The sequence below is a fragment of the Tinamus guttatus genome, unplaced genomic scaffold (assembly GCF_059628265.1).
Source record: "Tinamus guttatus ecotype Peru unplaced genomic scaffold, ASM5962826v1 Tinamus_guttatus_pri_ptg000172l, whole genome shotgun sequence".
Classification (NCBI taxonomy): Eukaryota; Metazoa; Chordata; class Aves; order Tinamiformes; family Tinamidae; genus Tinamus; species Tinamus guttatus.
The window spans coordinates 5,759,644-5,776,635 of NW_028288706.1; the positions used below are offsets into that span (position 1 = coordinate 5,759,644).

Sequence of the window (16,992 nt, forward strand, 5' to 3'; positions counted from 1 at the left end):
TTTAATAGATGAGTATATTACTTTCCAAACTTCCTTTTTTTTAATGTGCCTTGGTTGTTTGAGAGGCTTTTTAGTTTTATTTTTGTTTTATTTTTTCTATATGCGTATATATTTTCAGCTGTTACTAATGAATAGAAAGGACTCTCTAACCTGAAAAGTCATTTGTTTACTGAAGGTATCAGAATACTGAATTATTTTAAAATTAGAACTCTTCCCTACCAGAAAGTGCTGCATTTTGTCTTCTTTATCTTTTTTTCTTTAAATGGAATGGGTTCACTCATGGTATTAATATGTGTTGCAGAAGCTGGTACTTAATCATGGCCAAACTTTGTTGTTGTTGTTTTAGTTTGGTTTTGGTGGGGGGGAGCTTACACAACAAAAGAATGCATAAATATTTTTTTAAAAGAAAATGCTGTGAAAACAACCACTGATGCATCTATTTCTCTGGAAGAGTAAATAACCACAAATCATTCCCATTCTTCATACCATCTACAAAGCTGGCTTCCTTGGGAAGTAGAATAAAGCTTATTTTGAATGCTAATTGTTGGTTCATTTTATTCAGTTTTTCATTGTGATTTATGCACAGATGTTTGCTGCCAGTATTTCAGGTGTTTCTCCTCAGTGAAGCCTGAGGAGACCTTGCTTGCTGAGCCAACATGCAAAGATCTTTCTGTATCTTTTTCTTGCTCACCTGGTTTCTGACGTTGAGGATGTACATAATGCTATAGTTAAAGATGCCCCTGGGATTTATACTGCTTGCTATTGACATTGTGCTTTCTTATCTTAGCTCAGTAGTCTGTTTTAATACTGTAATATGTTTTAACATGACTTTTTACTCTCCTGTCACATAGGGAGGAACTGAAGTGCATGGACTGCTCTGTCATTTGTACTTACATGTGGACTCCAACTCAGTGCCCTGTGTAGCCTGGAGGGATGACTCAGGACAAGTGGCATTTTCCATATGATATTGCCAGAATTTGCCTGCTTGGTGTGAAAGGTGGCTTGCAGCAAGGTTGGGAGTCACCACTCAGATAAGGTAGAGAGTTGGGGTCATGCTAGAGCCCCAGCTGTCAATTTAAAGTGACTACTAGAGATATTTGATGTAGATATACTATAGATAAGTTGTTAGTATATTAGAGATTGTGTTAATGTAACTACAGATACAGCCAGACAGACTATTGGCTGATGCGCCATTGAGAAATTTTCAAAACTATTTAGTCCAGAATAGTCACCTCTGTAGCAGGGCTTCTTCTGGGAGAGGACTACTAATAGCTATTTTAGGACTCATAAGATGATTAAGAAACTGAACAACTCTATTAAGCGAAAAGACTGAGAGAGCTGGGGCTCTTCATCTTGGAGAAGGGAAAAGATGATGTCCCAGCCTCAACCCTTCTGTGATTCAGGAACTTTGGCTAGGCCCCTATTGCAAAAAGATGCTTTCTGTGGTGGTTTTATTAAAGAAGTGCTCTGATTCCTGATTCTGTCACAGGCTTCGCAGAACCCCGACTGGAGCCTGCAGGGGTGCTGTTGTAACCAATGAACCAATCTCTACTGCTGCATGTGTGAAAGTGAATTTTTCAAATGTGTTCCCACTAGAAGAGTTCTGTGTTTGTTTGTTGCTTCTGCGTTAAGCATTGCTGTTTAAGACCATGCTCCATGAAGTCTCACTTCATTTTCTTTCCATGCATATAGTGATGTGCTTAACAACCTGCTCTTAAGCATTTCTACAGCACTGGGCTCTGTGGCTGATCAAGCAATGAACTCAGCTACGTGCGCTGTTCTGCTAACTCCTCATATCCCTCCTTGCTAGTTTGTAAACTTAATGACTATAAATGGTTTCTTAGTTAAACTCTTCTCTCTTCTGAGGAGACAAGTCTTCTGCCTCTAGTTCTGCCTAATTGTGCCTAATTTGAAGCTAAGTTCAGTGCTGTTAGGGACAATGTTTAGATTTAACAGATGATCACATTAGCTGTCAAGGTGAATGATTCAGTATGACTTACTCTTCTGATAGTTATACTGCATTCACCTACAGCTGTATGAGTAGTTTTAGAAAGTTAGTCAATTCAGAGTAGCTTCACACGTGCTTTTTCGTGCTTTTTCTATGTCTGGTTCTCTGCTGCCTCTCTCTGCAAAGCCAGCTGTTCTCTGGAAGTACTAGAGCTGCCACAATCTGGATAGTTCTTGATAGGTCCTGGGACTGGGCTGCAGTCTAGTGGATACAGAATAGCTTGGCTTAGATCCTGCATTCAGTGTGGGTTGTTCTTTCTCATCGTTTGCCCCCTGCCTTAGAGGCTTCAGTTGGAACTATCCCTACAGATACGGACTTCAGGGGTTGGGTCAGTGCCTAGACATAGGCTATTATGGCCCTGTCTGCTTTCTAGCTGCAGCACCAGAAGAGTGCAGGTCTCTTGCAGCTCCTGTGTCATGTTCACCAGCCCTTAGATGCGCCCTAGGATATCTTAGAGATCACTGTGTCCCTGAGGTGGGCTCTGGGCCAGGCTGCTTTCCTTCATAATCCTTTGCTTTAAGAAAAATCAATCTTTCATTCCAGTGACTGCAGTTCATCTTTTGGGAAAGGTATCTGAGTTGTAACGAAGCTCTGTTGCATCTCCCAGTATCTTCCAGCGTGCTGCCTTGCACCCCCATGACTCCTGCACAAAAGGAAACTCGAGTGGTTTTTATAGCCTTTTATTGTGTGTAAGCACATCCATGGTGCATATAAAACTGTAACAGTTGACTTAATTTGAACAAATGATATTTTATTTTTCAATAAGTGATTAAAAAGGCACTTCCACCTTGTGAATGGTGCATCAGGGGTGTAGTAACCAGGAAAGAAAACCCATATATTAATCAAATACTCAAGACAAAATGAAAGGTAGACAGATTTAAGAAAAGCTGACGATTGTCTCTCTTTCCTGCAGCAGTCTCACAAATCTGTGTAAACTGCAGTTCACTGGGATTTAAGTTGAGCTACTAGAGTTTGCTTTGTGGAAATTCCTCAAAAGTGAATTCATCTGAATTCAAAAAAAAAAAAAAAAAAAAAAAAACTTTTCAGATACACTTCATGGTAAAGTAAGTTTTGCAGTACTTCAATCTATACACTGGAGAGAAGGCAGCTGTGCTTTTATCATCAGAGGAGTGGGTGTATGTGATCTTGACAGTAAGAGTAGACTTATACAGTGCTAAATACCATCCTCCCTCCCCTTGCTGCAGTGCAATTTTTAAGCGTGTTGTTTATTCACTGGCTTTTGTTCCATTGATATCTCCATCTCGTGCATCGACTTCTTCGGCTCCTTCTGTTGCATTCTCAATTGCTCTTCTGCCTCCAGATCGACGGGGTGGGGGGGCAAAAGATACAGGCTCATTTCCCCTCCTGCATTAAGGAGAAAATCAGGCTTTAGATAATTTGTAGTCTTCATGACTAAGATTTGTGCATGAGTTTTGTAATAGCACCTGGGGGCCTGAGGTTTCCAAATGTAAAACCCTGAGCAGCTTTGGACCTAGCGCACTTCTGCTGTTGATCTGTGGATGGGCTCAGACCCGGAGTTGCTTGGAAGTGTGATGGAGTTGCCTGTTGATGTGCTTGAAGTTCCTTTCTAAGTAGCCTTGTCTGCCTCAGACACCCTGCTCTACCCCTGCTTCGTGTCACTGTGTTTGCCTTTGACAGGGACTGCAAGGGTGGCTCTTTTCCTCCCTGTCTAGGGGGTAGCAGTGTCTGAATAAGCCCAGCAGCTACCGAAGGCCTGTGAGGCTGGGGCTGGAGGGGTGCTGCAGGAATCAGCAGCCTTTTTGAGCCTGCCCTGCTCTACTAAGTCTGTATTGCTCAGAGCAGTGCAGGTGCTGCAGCAGGTATTGCAGCTTATGCTGTGAGTAGAATCATAGAATGCTTAGGGTTGGAAGGGACCTCTAGAGATCATCTAGTCCAACCCCCCTGCACACGCAGGGTCACCTAGAGCACGTGGCACAGGACTGCGTCCAAGCGGGTTTCGAAGATCTCAAAGTGATCAGACTAAATAGCTCCAACCTTTTCTGCAGTGGAGAGAGGAAAACAGCACCATGGTTTGGAACTGTATCATAGCACATGTGCTGATGTTTAACAGCGCAACGTCTTGGAGAGAATGGTTTATTTTCTTCCCTTTTTTTTTTCCCCTCTTGCCCCTTTTTCCTCTCTTTTCCCTCCCCCCTATATTTCATAGCCACTGTCCAAGCCAGGGATACTTTTATACTCAGGTTAATTCTTTTGGGAGATATGAACAAGTGAGATAAATGATTCTTCTATCTCTTCTGGGCCACTGCTACTCGACTACAAAACACTCATGTTCTGTAACTTGGCCTCTCACTTGGCCCTCCTAAGCAAACCTTTGTAAAGGCTTGAACCTACAGACATAAGCAATAAAATAAATTAATGATCACTGAATGTTATGCCAAAATTGCTCATTTGGTGTTAAATACACCCATTTCCACACTTTTGGCTACAGCAATCATGCATAAATATTTAAAGGCTTGTGTTGTCCTTGCAGAAGACTAAGCCTTTGTCATCCTTTCTGAAGCAACTATGCAGTTCCCGAATGCAATCTCCTGTACAAGGCATGTGGGCAAAAGTTGGTTAGACTAGCTTATTTCAGAGGCACAAACAGAGGCACTGTATTGCCAAGGTGGAACTCTTCTGGCTACGCAATCTAATATTTTTCACTATTCTGCCTTTAAACTTTGGTGGAACCAAGCAATTATCTGGGCCATAATACTGAGTCTAGAATGTACTGTTAGCTCTCCTTAATTCTTTTGTCATGGAGGGCACGCAGTGAACACAAGGGCCTGTCATTTCTTCTCTATCATGTCCTTAGTAGAATGAAACCACAGTATCTGCTATTTTATGACAGCAGATACTTGCTACTAGCCAAAATAAGAAAGTTTTGGTTGGATCAGTAAATAAAAGTTCCTGTCAACAATATTCTTGGAGGCCTCATCAGAAGGGGCTCCTTAGGCCTTGCACTGCTGCTGTCTGGACCTGCAAGTCATTTGTCAGATGACTTTTACAGTGCAGTAACTGTACTCACTATGTACTGAAGTACCATATGGGAACAGGGAGCTAGTGGGAAGTACCAGTTCCTGACTGTAGCAGGAAGCATCTAACCAAGCCTTCCAGTACAGTTTTGGCTACAAAGAAGTGAACTTGTTATGACAGACTAAGCTCTTGTTAACATAAACTAGTGCAATCTGTGTAAACTTAAAACTTACTTCAATTGCTGCAGACCTTACAGATAAACACTAGTTTAAATCTGTTCATCTAAAACCATTTTATAGCTTTGATAATATTCATGTAGTCATTTGCATCACTGCCTCTAGATCAATGTGTAAGGTTGAGGCAAGCCCTAATCGTTAATATTTAGCTCAGCATCTTTATTTAATCTAACTTTGAATAGGTGCTGCTGGAACAGTCCTTGAACAACAGTCTGAGTGGAAACACTAAGCTGACTAAAAGGCACGTGCAAGGACAAGACATCCACTTTAAATATTTGTGTATTCATAGCAAAATCCAGCATATATAAAAGAAAAGATATACAAATATTACAAGGCAGTAGCTCTTAACTTCTGTAAAAGCAGATGTTGTTCACATCTCCAGAGAAGTGATTAAGTATAATCAGATGCTGTGCTAAGTTATAGTGCCAATGTTAATTTCTGTGTCTATGCTTTAAATTATAATGACATTAGACAAGCAACATAATGTCTGAAAGTATCTTAAAAAGCCTAAGTAATAGCTATTTGTAAGCAATACAAGCACCAAATGCTGTGTAATGGAAGGTGGTTGGATGGCATGAATGTGTGATAAATCACATGCAGATAAAGTCTTCCACATCATGTGAATTAATAGGCTCTTACCTTAGAATCAGTATTACAATAGGCAAAAGAAATACTGTGAAATTCCAACAACATGCTGTGATGCTTCCATTCATATTCATTAGTGTTTTTAATCAATTTTACTAATCAGTGGTATATTTGGTTTGCAACATTTTCATCTCTGAATGTGACTGTAAAGAAGTGTAAGAAAGTTCCCATGCAGAAAAAAAACAGTAGTTTATTAGGTACTCCATGTTGATAGACCTTATGAGAAGTGACGATGCAACATTGTTAAGTCTGCATCAGTACATAACCTTGTTGTAAGAAAGATGAATCACTGCTGAACAGCTGATTATAGCTAGATTATTGTAATATTTGTCTCTTTTGATTAAACAGATTTATGCCAAGATATCCAAGCCTTCACAGTTTGCAGAAACCTCACATAAATTTTACTTGGGCCAAAGAAAATGGAAGTTTGTACAACACAAGCTAGCTGCAAAGTTGAAGGCATGGTACCTGCTTAGTCATTGCGAAGGTTCCTGTGTCCCTCTGAAACAGAGATAGAGAGTCCTGGGCAGTTATACTAAGCACATGGTCATTATCAGAGGTAGGTAGATTAATTTTAAATAATTAAACAAAGTACATTATAGCCAATTACATTGCATTCAGATCAAACAAAAAGTTTATGCTATACTGCATAAAAAGTGCTGGCTACAGCCATTCCTGTCTAAGGCAACCAGGAGCACATGGCACCCAAGATGGTGCTATGAGAAAGACAGCCAAGTTCCTAGCACTCCGCCTTCAAGTAAATCCACACCTGACATTTCATGGATGTTGTTGGCTAACACACTATTAAGCTGAACAAGAATTGTGTAACTTTCTTTTTAACTAATTTCTTTGACTTGATGTTTTCAAGTCCAGCAAGTACAGGAGCACTCGGGTATGTCACGGGCTGAACACTTTTATCTTTTCCCCAGTCAGCTCTAATAAAAAAAATGCAAAGGAAAGGTTTGTTTTGTTCTTGGTCTGATGGCACTGAATCCCTATGTGGCAAAGCCCAAAGGACTTGGGGGAAGAGTCACATACTGTGCTTCGCCTTTTGCTGCCCGTGATGTTGTGTAAGACTGGTTACAGTCACTGTGTGCGAGTTGGGCATGCGTGAAAGCGTGAAAAGCATGAGCATCCCTACCCACTTCTAGCTGCACAAATGAGTATGTACAACTGTTATTGAGAGGGATATCTTCAAAAACAACCAACCTAGTTGTACTCCTATTTAAGTCAACAGGAGTTTCATTCAGAAACAGCATAAGGCCTTTGCTATATTATCACAGTTGTGCTCCTCATGGCTGAAAGCCTGAGTGTGCTGTAGCCCTTGAAACTCACTTGATCTTCTTAATCTGACCTTTAGATGTATCTGCCAAGCTAATACAGGGAGCCTGTTACTTCCCAGTATCTTCAGAGTGTCTGGTCTTTATTTGAACAGATTTTTTTTTTTCACTTTGGTAGTTTAATACAGAATTTGAAGGCACTCACTGAATAGGAACAGCTATGCCAAACAGGAGCACTCTACCTGAGCTTGCTCTTCAGTGACGCAACCTCCCGGCCCAGGGCTTCATTACTCTCAGTTGCTTCATCCAGCTCTCTCTGTAGCTTCCTGCGGTTAGCGTTGATACGCTGGGACTCTTCCTCAGCCTCCTCCAGTTGCCTTTTCAGTTGCTTGAGTCGTGTGTTGCCCTTCTCGGCCTAAAGGAAAATTGGAGAGAAATACTTTAAGTTGGAAGAGATTTGAAAGCTTTGCTTTCCTTGCTTTTGTATTTCTTTTGAGAGAACTTTATTAAACATGCCTAAATCAAAGGTAGAATCTTAAAATGTAAAAAAATTAAAAATAGTTTTAGCTTGTGGAAGTTTATTTTGCTGTTAGGTGTTGTATTCAGACACTATTTGATTGTTTCTTTCATTGTATTTCTACTTTTCTGCTTTGCAGGTTTGTGTGCATTATGTGCTAAACTTCTTAGTGCTGGACAGAATGTCATCATTTCCATTCAGGTACCAATAGGGATGTAGGCGCAGTCCTGTTTCATCCCTGTGCACAGTCAGACTCCTTCAGATGGCTGATTGACAAAGACTAGAGCTTTGGACTTGCTTCAGGATGGAAGGGGAGTCATACTGTTGAGGCAGAGTTTAGCAGAGGGCTGTAGAGCTTTCCCAGCATGAAAGCCAAGCAGACAGCCTGCTTTCTAGAATGAAGAGCCTCCTTTCTCTCTGACTTTTTGTCATATGTTTCTGTGAGAGAACAGAGAATCTTCCTTTCTTGGGGGTAAAACCCAGAGGTCCCTTTGTCTCAGACTAAAACCCTCATGACACAGCCTGATACCTGTTCTTTGTACTGCTCCGCCTGCTTTCTTTCATCCTCCACCTGCAGCAATGCGTCCTTCAGCTTCTTGTCCTTCTGGCGTAACGTCTTGGCTGCAACCTGCTTGTCCCTGCAAATGACAGTGCGACACTCGGTGAGCTGGAAAGTGTGTGGTCTTTACCTGTCCGGGGTATGTTGCTTGTGAAACTGGCACCAAGGACAAAGATATTAAAGGCATTATTGAAGTTAACAGATGACTTCTGAGCAAAACTTACGTGAAAGATTCTCCTCTCAAATAAAATATGCATTTGTTCTTGCTGGATGCTAGAGGAACTCAAGGTAAGGAGATCTGATCTAAAACAAAGGGTGATTTCCTCACGAAAAAATCCTGCATGGTGGTTAATGGAGATAAACCTGGTGGGGTTACCCTAAATGTATAGGGGAGATGATCTTTTGATGCCTGTAGAACTTTCCACTAATAAACTATCCCTTAGAACCAATTGGCCATGGTTCTAAGAAATATTAAGTGTGAGAAAGACTTTACTAAACACCAGTGGCACTTAAGAGTCTGATGACATAAATCTGTACGCCTTGGTTTACTTGTGTCTTTAAGTAACAGATGTCTGTGCCCTCTGGGAATCCAGTACCTGGCTTCCTGTTCCAATTGTTCTTCAAGAGAAGCAATTTTGGCCTCCAGAGCAGCAATTGTGGCTTTGAATTTGGACTTCACAGCTCCCTCCATCTCCTGCAGTTTGCTCTTCAGCTCTTTGTTCTGCCTCTCCAGTTGCTGCCGAGCACTTTCATTCTTCTGTGCAGTGGCTCGCTCTGTTGCTAGCTCATTGTTCAGCTGCTCAGCCTGCAGGGGTGAGAATGGATACGGTCTGAAGTGCTGCCAGCGTTTGAGGAAGTGACAAGCAATGTTCTTTGTGGCAACCCTGCAAATCTTTGTTCAAAACCACAAATAGCTTTTGCTAGATTACAAACAGAAAGGGACACATGCATGCTGAAAGGAACGCTACCTGCTGTACTGCTTTCCTCATGCGATCGCCCATGGCTTCCATGTTGCCCTGTTCCTCTTCTAGCTCTTCCTCCAGTTGTGCAATTCTTGCCTCCAGGCGCCGTTTCTCATCCTGAAGGCTTGTCCTGTAAGTTTAAATTCGGGAAATGTGTAGTTAGGCCCTGACCAGTTGAATGTGTCTGAAACTTTTAGGACTTAATTCATGAGGAAAACAGAACTAAATATTTCAGTGAAAGAGGTCATACATGTGCCTACTGTTAAGGTTAATGTTAAGGTACATTGCCACAGGATGAACCTTCTCTAGGCAAAACTGCTGGTGAATGCCTCATGATTGTAGCCTTTGAGGTAAGGCAGTCCATTCCTACCTTCCAGAAGAAGCACTTGCAAGTTCCTCTGCCATCTCTTCTTTCTCCAGATCAGCTTGTTTGCGAGCTCTCTCTGCAGCAGCCAGGTCCTAGAGGAAAAGACAGCATAGTAAAGAAACAATCAGAGTTCAGATGAAATTACTCATAGCATGATATGCAAGACTGGGATCTTTCTAAAACCAGTGTAAGCTAGATTGTCTGGTTAACAGAATAATTCTTATTATATTCTAAGTCCTTAGGAAGCACAACAAAACACACAGCTGGTTTCTATTTTATTGTTTTTAGTGACAAATATTTCCACTTAATACACCTAGGAGTCCTATCATTAACAAGGCTTGGGTAATTTGTGGCTATTGAAAACAATTTATATTGGATTACACAGTTAATTTCCTCCTAAATCTGGAGGATTGTGCCTTTCTTTGTGGTATCTTTTTCAATTTAATCTGGAAATGCTCAGATGTGGTTCTCACAACTTCACTGGAAGATACAGAGGACATGGGAAGTAGTTGTTCTGCTTATAATAGCTATTATATTTGTTTCTGTTCTTAAAAATGCAAGTTCTGTTTTGCTGCTGAAGATGATGTGTATTTCACGGTAGATCATGTGCTTCATATTGCTCTAAAAGATTTCCACTTTACCTCTTGAAGCTGAATGAGTTCTGCTTCCAGGTTCTTGGCTTTCTTTTCATTTTCTCTTGCTGTAGCAAATATTTCTTCTCTGGCAGCCCGTGCATCATCCAGCTCCCGTTGGTAATCCTTCATCTGAGCCTAGTTGAAAAGAGTAACAACAATTTATTCTTGCCTGGCTTTGTCACAACTTCAGTAAAATAACTTTTGGCAGATCAGAATACATACCGATTTACACAGTCATAATGCCGGCTTTGAGGATATTTTCTTTAACCATCAGCTATGACATGTTAGAAAGGTCTGAAATGCTATTCTAAAGCGAGAGATGTTTTTACTTGTGTGCTACAGCTTTTGTAATGCCTGTTATCCCTATTTTATTTGATATTTAAATACGCATGGGTTATAAGCATTCAGAATACATCCATTGTCATTGCTTAGCTGTCAACATATCACAAAACAATTGATATGGAGACTTACAGTATAAATAGTTCTATTTCAGAAATAGCAGTTATTTATGAATACTGTTTCCTGCATTTTCATCAGTGTTAGGACCACAACTGAAGCCCCATAGTAAATTTTATCTGATGGTCTTTTCTGTGCATTAGAATCTATCTTTTCCTTTGTGTGGGTAAGTCAGTAGCACATGAGTACTTTTGGAAGTTCACTGCACGGGTGGAGTTTAAGATTAGCATGGTTTGCTAAGTGTTTCACTGACACTCAAATTGGGCATCACAGGTACTTGGTTATGGGAATTTAGTTAAAACTGACCCTTTAATCAAAGTCATCTAACTTTTATATTGTGGCATTATGAAAGAAAGATTTGTGGAATTACATACTTGCAGTTTGCGAAGTTGTTTAATGGCTTCTTCCCGAGCTTTATTAGCAGAATCAGCTTGACCTTCTAGATCTTTAACATCAATCTCCAACTTCTTTTTGGCTGCAGCTGCCAGGGCACGTTGCTTCCTCTCATCTTCCAGTTCTGTTTCATATTCATGGAGCTGATCATTAAACAAGATGACTAAGTTTAGGAAAGTCATTGAGCACATTTAAATGCTTTCTGTATATATCTGGGTACTGTATATACACTGTAAAAATAAAGGACTGCAAAGTGCTTTAGTAACAGCATGAGACTGGGCACTTTCAACTGTTTTCATGAGACATTTACAGAGACAACAACGGGAGTGATACCTGTTTAAGCAGTTGTCGTCTCTTCTCCTCATTCTGTTCATCTCTGGCTTGTAAGTCTCTCTCAAACTGTACTTTCATGGCTTGCATGTTAACCTCCAACCTGAGTTTAGCATCTTCAGTAGCCTGTAGTTCATCTTCCAGCTCTTCTAATTGCGTCTTCATCTCTTCTACTTGCTGTTCAAAGGCACGTTTAGACTTCTCCAATTCGTGGACCTTTCAGGCAATAAGAAATTAATAGAATTGTTATAAAACATTAAAAAAAAATCTACCTAAAACATAGTCTGCAATATTTGAATGTGGACAATGAATGGGTTAATAGGCAGGAGCACCCAAAATGATATGCTAGCATTTTTTGTACACTTATACATCTGTCCTAAGATACAGAATCTCAGGTTGTAAGATCTTTTATGTCACACACTTTTCATTTTTAATCTAATCAAGTAGATGAAAGAATTCAGTTAGTAAGTAATATTATCATGTCACTGTAATAAATAAATAAATAAATAAATGATTGCTGTGGTGGAAATTTCTTGGAGCTATATGAATGATTGGTGCTACATGTAGCCATATGAATGGTTTGTGGGACAGTCAAATATAATTGGCAAAATTAGATCTGCAGAGTTTGCAACTTCAAAGCTGCCTAATAAACTGGCAAATGACTTAGAATCTATTCTGCCTTAGAAATCTGTAAGAATCTTCTTCAAGCTTGAAGTCATGTCAAGAATAAAGATGCTTACAGTTACTTTGCCAGGTCTCTTGAAGGTTTGACACAAGTGGGATAACCTTTGAATTCTGCAGAAAATAACTGATATTGCTGAATGGATTTGTGTGCTACAGAGAACTTTTTGTGCTAAAATCAATGATTTCTTCTTTAAATGTTATTTTAACTTTTTACTGTGGAAATGGTTCTGCACTAGAAACTTACATTCTTGCCAACATCATCTTTGGAGCTAACAAGATCTTCCATTTCAGCTTTCAACATTTTGTTCGTTCTCTCCAGTTCTTCTTTGGCTTCCAAAGCCTCTTCAAGGGCCCGAGCCAATGACAAAGCCTTTGTTTCTTTTTCTCTAGCTTCAGCTTCTGCTCTGTCCCTTTCATCTGCGTATTTGGAAGAAATGTTTTTCTCTTCGGCTAGCATCTGTAAAAAGGTAAATTGATACAGAAAGTCATTAGCAATAAGATTTTCCTGTTGCGACTGTCTTGCCAGTTGTTAATGACAGGAAAAAAGTGTATTTTCATAAATGTATATGAATAGAAAATTATCTGTTTCATGAGTAATTCATTTCTAATTTATTTTCTGATCCTGTTTTATCTTGTACTAAAGCAGTGAGTCTCTGTAACTTCCAAGGAAGTTAAGTGATAAGATAGCAAGGGAATTAACCTTAAGTTCATACCTGATCAAATTTCTTCTGCTTCTTCTCCAGATTAGAGACCAGCTGACGCTGGTTGTCCAAGTCCACCACCAGGTCATCCAGCTCCTGCTGGAGTCTGTTCTTTGTTTTTTCCAGTTTGTCGTAAGAAGCAGCCTTTTCCTCATACTGTTGTGTGAGACCCTCAATTTCCTTCTGGAATTTCTTTTTACCTTCTTCCAATGTTTCTACTGTGATTACAAATTCTTGTAGTTTCTTCTTAGAGTCAGACAGCTGAAATTTGAATTCAGAGAATGAAATGAATCTTACAGCAGAGACAGTAAAGCTTAGCATAGAAGGTGACCCTAAGACATCTATGACCTGAAAATCTTATTTAATTTGATCCACGCGAAGTCAACAGCAGTTACCAATCACCCATCCTTCATAAAATGAGACATACTACAGGACTAATAGGCCCAAACAGGCCTTGCGTGCAAGACCACGTTGGAATATATTTTGCATTTATACCTGTCTTGCATTTGAGTCTATCTTAGAGATCACACTGTAAAGCAGACTGCTGGCTCTTCTGTAGTGCTTCACAGATGCCATCTGGGCTAACAACTAGTTCCCTGAAGGTCCCCCTGCTATGTGAGGATACTTCTACAGATCTGAAACCTCTGGAATTACTGGCAATACCTCAGAGATGCAGCTAGTGATTTAGCTATGGCACTGATACCTGTATTGTCAGTGTTGAAATATGTCTCTCCAGATTTTGTTTTGCTTCTACTTCTTCATCCAACTGCTCCTGCAAGCTGTTCTTCTCATCCTCCAACTGACGAAGCTTGGTAGACACATTTAGCTTCTGCCGTGTTTCTTCCTGAAGCAGCTCCTACAGTCACCATATCAACCGGTCATTAGTTTAGGTCTTTTTGTAGAGCATTTTATATATATTCTACAGGTGAGCTGTACTGGATGCAAGTTTACCTGTGTGTCTTGTAGCTGGGATCCTAAGGTTGCAACATCTTTGGTCAATTTGATTGTCTTGCTTTCTGCTTCGTTGAGCAAACCAGTAACGTTTTCAACCTCAATCTATGAGAGAGGACAGTGAATACATTCATTTTTATTTTTGAATGATTTCAGTACCTTCCTCCAACTTCAGTTAGCTCTAGGCTGAAATCCCAACTTCAGACAGTATCTGAATCTGCTCCTATGCTTCTGGGTTACCTCAAGCAAAAAAAAAAAAAAAAAAAAACCCAAAAAAACAAATCTCTGTAAAATATGCAATACAGTCACTGAACAGACCACCAGACCACAATGATCTGTTCATTGTGGATGTCATTACAGGCCATAGCATATATAAAGGGACTGTGTAGCTTAAAGCTTTTGCTACCATGAGACAGTGTGTGGTTATAATCATTTCATGGTGTGATACAGTAAGAATTCAATGTGGGAACCCTACAGCTGCCAAAAAAGGGAATATTCCATCTGAAGTCAGCAGAGCCAGGGATTTTTTTCCAGATATGTCCTGATAGAATAGAGTTTACCTGGTCTTCTCAAAACCCCAGTGTCAATGTGAAAGGTCACACTCCCTCTTACCTGTAATTTATGAACTTTTTCATTGAGTTCTGTCCGAACACGCTCTCCATCAGTATATTTGGACTGTAATTCTTGCAGCTGTACTTCCAGCTTCTTCTTTTTGTGCTCCACCTCTTGTTTGACCTGACTCAGGCTCCTGATTTCATGAGCCAATTCAGCATTGTCTTTCTCCAATGTCTGTTTGGTCTTATCCAAGTTTGCTTTAGCCTAAAAGCATTAAGTGAAGAAAAGTGATCTATAGAAGGAAGTCATATTATTCAGTGAACAGTTTTCAATCAGGTGGGTTACTATTTACCCGTTTAAATTGTTCCAGCTGCTCTGTTAGCTCTTCTACAGCTTGAGTGTGTTTTTGCCTCATCTCCTGGACCTGGGCTTCATGAGTTCGAGTCTCCTCCTCCAGAGCTCTCTTCAGCACTGTGACCTCCTGTTCACGCTTTGCCCTGGAAGGTAACACATATAAATGGAACAGCAGCAGGTAGGAGTTTTCCAGTCACAAGGAAAATAGCACTACTGCACAGCTGTACAAAGTTACTGCAGCTGCCAAAGTTCCTATTCAGTTTTTATGTTGGATTTTTGGAGATTTTGGAGTTGGAAAGCTACATGCTTCAACACAGCTGAAAGCAATGTGAGTTGGAATGCTAAGTTCTGATCCTAGGAAAAAAAAGATTTAGAACTATTACCTAAATAAGTACAAGACTGAATTACTTATGTGCCTTAGATAGGTAGTGTTATGACTGAAAACACTTGGCTTCAGAAAAATAATCTAGATAACCTAAATGGACTAAGTCCAGACCTAAACGTCTAGATCTTGGAGACCATCGCTGTCAGTGTAGAGAAACAACCTTCCCACCTACCTTGCTTACTTCTCACTTTCAAATGCACAAATATATCTTCTTTGCTCCATATGAATCACTAGACAGTACTGCATAGAGCTCGGTGATGTTTATTTTTGGCCTACATGCTAGGTGTCCATACCTGAGCTCTTGCTGAGTGGCTGTGGTATCCAAAGTATCTTCAAGCTCTGTCTTAAGAGCCTCCAGCTCTTCACCAAGGTCTCTCTTCTGTTTTTCTGCTTTGTTTCTTGCAGCTCTCTCAGACTCCAAGTCTTCCTGGAGATCAGAGATATGAGCTTCCAACTCACGGATCTTCTTGAGGGCGTTGTTTTTATGACTAGTTTCATCTTCAAGCCTGAAAGAAAATTATTTCATTTTATATAGTAAAAAAATCTGAATTGAGAAAATCTTTCAGAAATTGAAGATTTATACCCAAGGTGTAATTTTAATTTTAGCAAAATGGAAGTATATTAGTTTTATGTTATCACTTTGATAAGAAACATGGTTAATCTATCTAATGATGTATCTGCTTGTATTCAAGATGGCTTGTGATGCTGTGTGCTTGAACTATATATATTTAGTGCTTCAGTATTCTAGACTTCTAAGTGGTACTTAATGGTAATTGGTAATTTGTGAGTAGAAAGGTATGTCAGAAAGTTTTGGAAGTCCCGCACTAGATCTGCATGTACCTACCTTAAAAGTGTAGGTTCAGCTCATTGTGCAGATTGTCCTAAACAATGAACAGAAAAACTGAAGTTTTCCTCTCCTATATGTTATATAGTATTAAGAGAATTGTAGGCTACATTAGTTGTTTCATATGTAAGATGCTGGCTCCCAGTGCAAGAAAATGCCAAAGGAGGAGGGGAACAGAGGCAAAAGGGACCTAAGAGCTGGACTTTTATTAGGACACAATAACCGGGGATGGTAAATTGGCTCATACCGCAAAAGCTTTGGATGACCATTTTCCCACTAAGTCTGTACAGAAAAAATTCACAGTGACTGGAGTGGATCAGGGTCGCACTAAGTAATTTCTGTCTCAAAGGCAAAACCTGTCAACTGTGATGTTGCCCTATCTATTCTTTACTTGGCAGCACTGCCAAGGCCATTGAAAACAAAACTTTTCACTGTTATCTGTAGGGCACTTTTGCTATGTCTGTGAGGTAATGTCATTTTTGTTAGCAATGGAGGCTTGGAGGTAGGGGAAGCATGCAGAGAGGATGTAACTGAGAGATGAGATTCAGAGCAGCAGCATCCTTGCACCTGGGAAGGGAGAGGTTCTCCAGCTAGAGAATTTCAGTGTGCCTGCAGATACAGAGTGAACAGCTACCTGGCTAGAGCAGCTTGCAGCTCTTCCTCCTTCTTGGCCAGCTGCATCTTCAGCTCAGCAATCTGCGCCTGGAGGTCTGCGATTTGTTCATGCAGATCACTCGAGTCCCCTTCCAATTTCCTTTTCAATTTCTCCAGTTCTTGTCTGCTCTTCTCTTCTTTCTTTAGTCTCACTGAAAAAAATAAAGATTTTGGTCATGGGAGTGAGATAGCACAAGGAGTCCTTTCTGTAATACTGAATTTAGACACGAGTGCTTTGGTCTGTGGTGAGGCCAGATGTTTCACTACAAATCACTGTTTCTGAAGAAACAAGCAGGACCTTGCTGTCCTCACTTACTTCCAGCCACCCCAGAAAAATTAAATATTTTTCTTTTTTTCAGAAAAAGCACTAACTTTTCCTAACTTTCTCTCCTTTCCTTTTCTATGTGAGAAAAGTAGGTATCTATAGAATATGCATTGTTCTGACTCTACGATTTTGGTAATCTCATTCATGTGTCTTG

General features: G+C 40.2%; 1 protein-coding gene across 1 annotated transcript in view; it reads right to left on the minus strand.

Moving 5' to 3' along the window:
- Window positions 1-3,077: 3,077 nt before the first annotated feature.
- MYH11 (myosin heavy chain 11) overlaps window positions 3,078-16,992 on the minus strand; it is a 58,371-nt gene continuing 44,456 nt past the window's right edge. Inside the window, 17 exon segments of the mRNA XM_088523185.1 lie at window positions 3,078-3,373; window positions 7,409-7,581; window positions 8,213-8,321; window positions 8,839-9,047; window positions 9,211-9,334; window positions 9,575-9,663; window positions 10,213-10,341; window positions 11,037-11,198; window positions 11,389-11,601; window positions 12,314-12,526; window positions 12,783-13,031; window positions 13,474-13,626; window positions 13,722-13,826; window positions 14,334-14,540; window positions 14,629-14,773; window positions 15,309-15,521; window positions 16,494-16,665. Coding sequence (XP_088379311.1) covers window positions 3,235-3,373; window positions 7,409-7,581; window positions 8,213-8,321; window positions 8,839-9,047; window positions 9,211-9,334; window positions 9,575-9,663; window positions 10,213-10,341; window positions 11,037-11,198; window positions 11,389-11,601; window positions 12,314-12,526; window positions 12,783-13,031; window positions 13,474-13,626; window positions 13,722-13,826; window positions 14,334-14,540; window positions 14,629-14,773; window positions 15,309-15,521; window positions 16,494-16,665 — 2,804 coding nt within the window. The 3' untranslated portion in view covers window positions 3,078-3,234.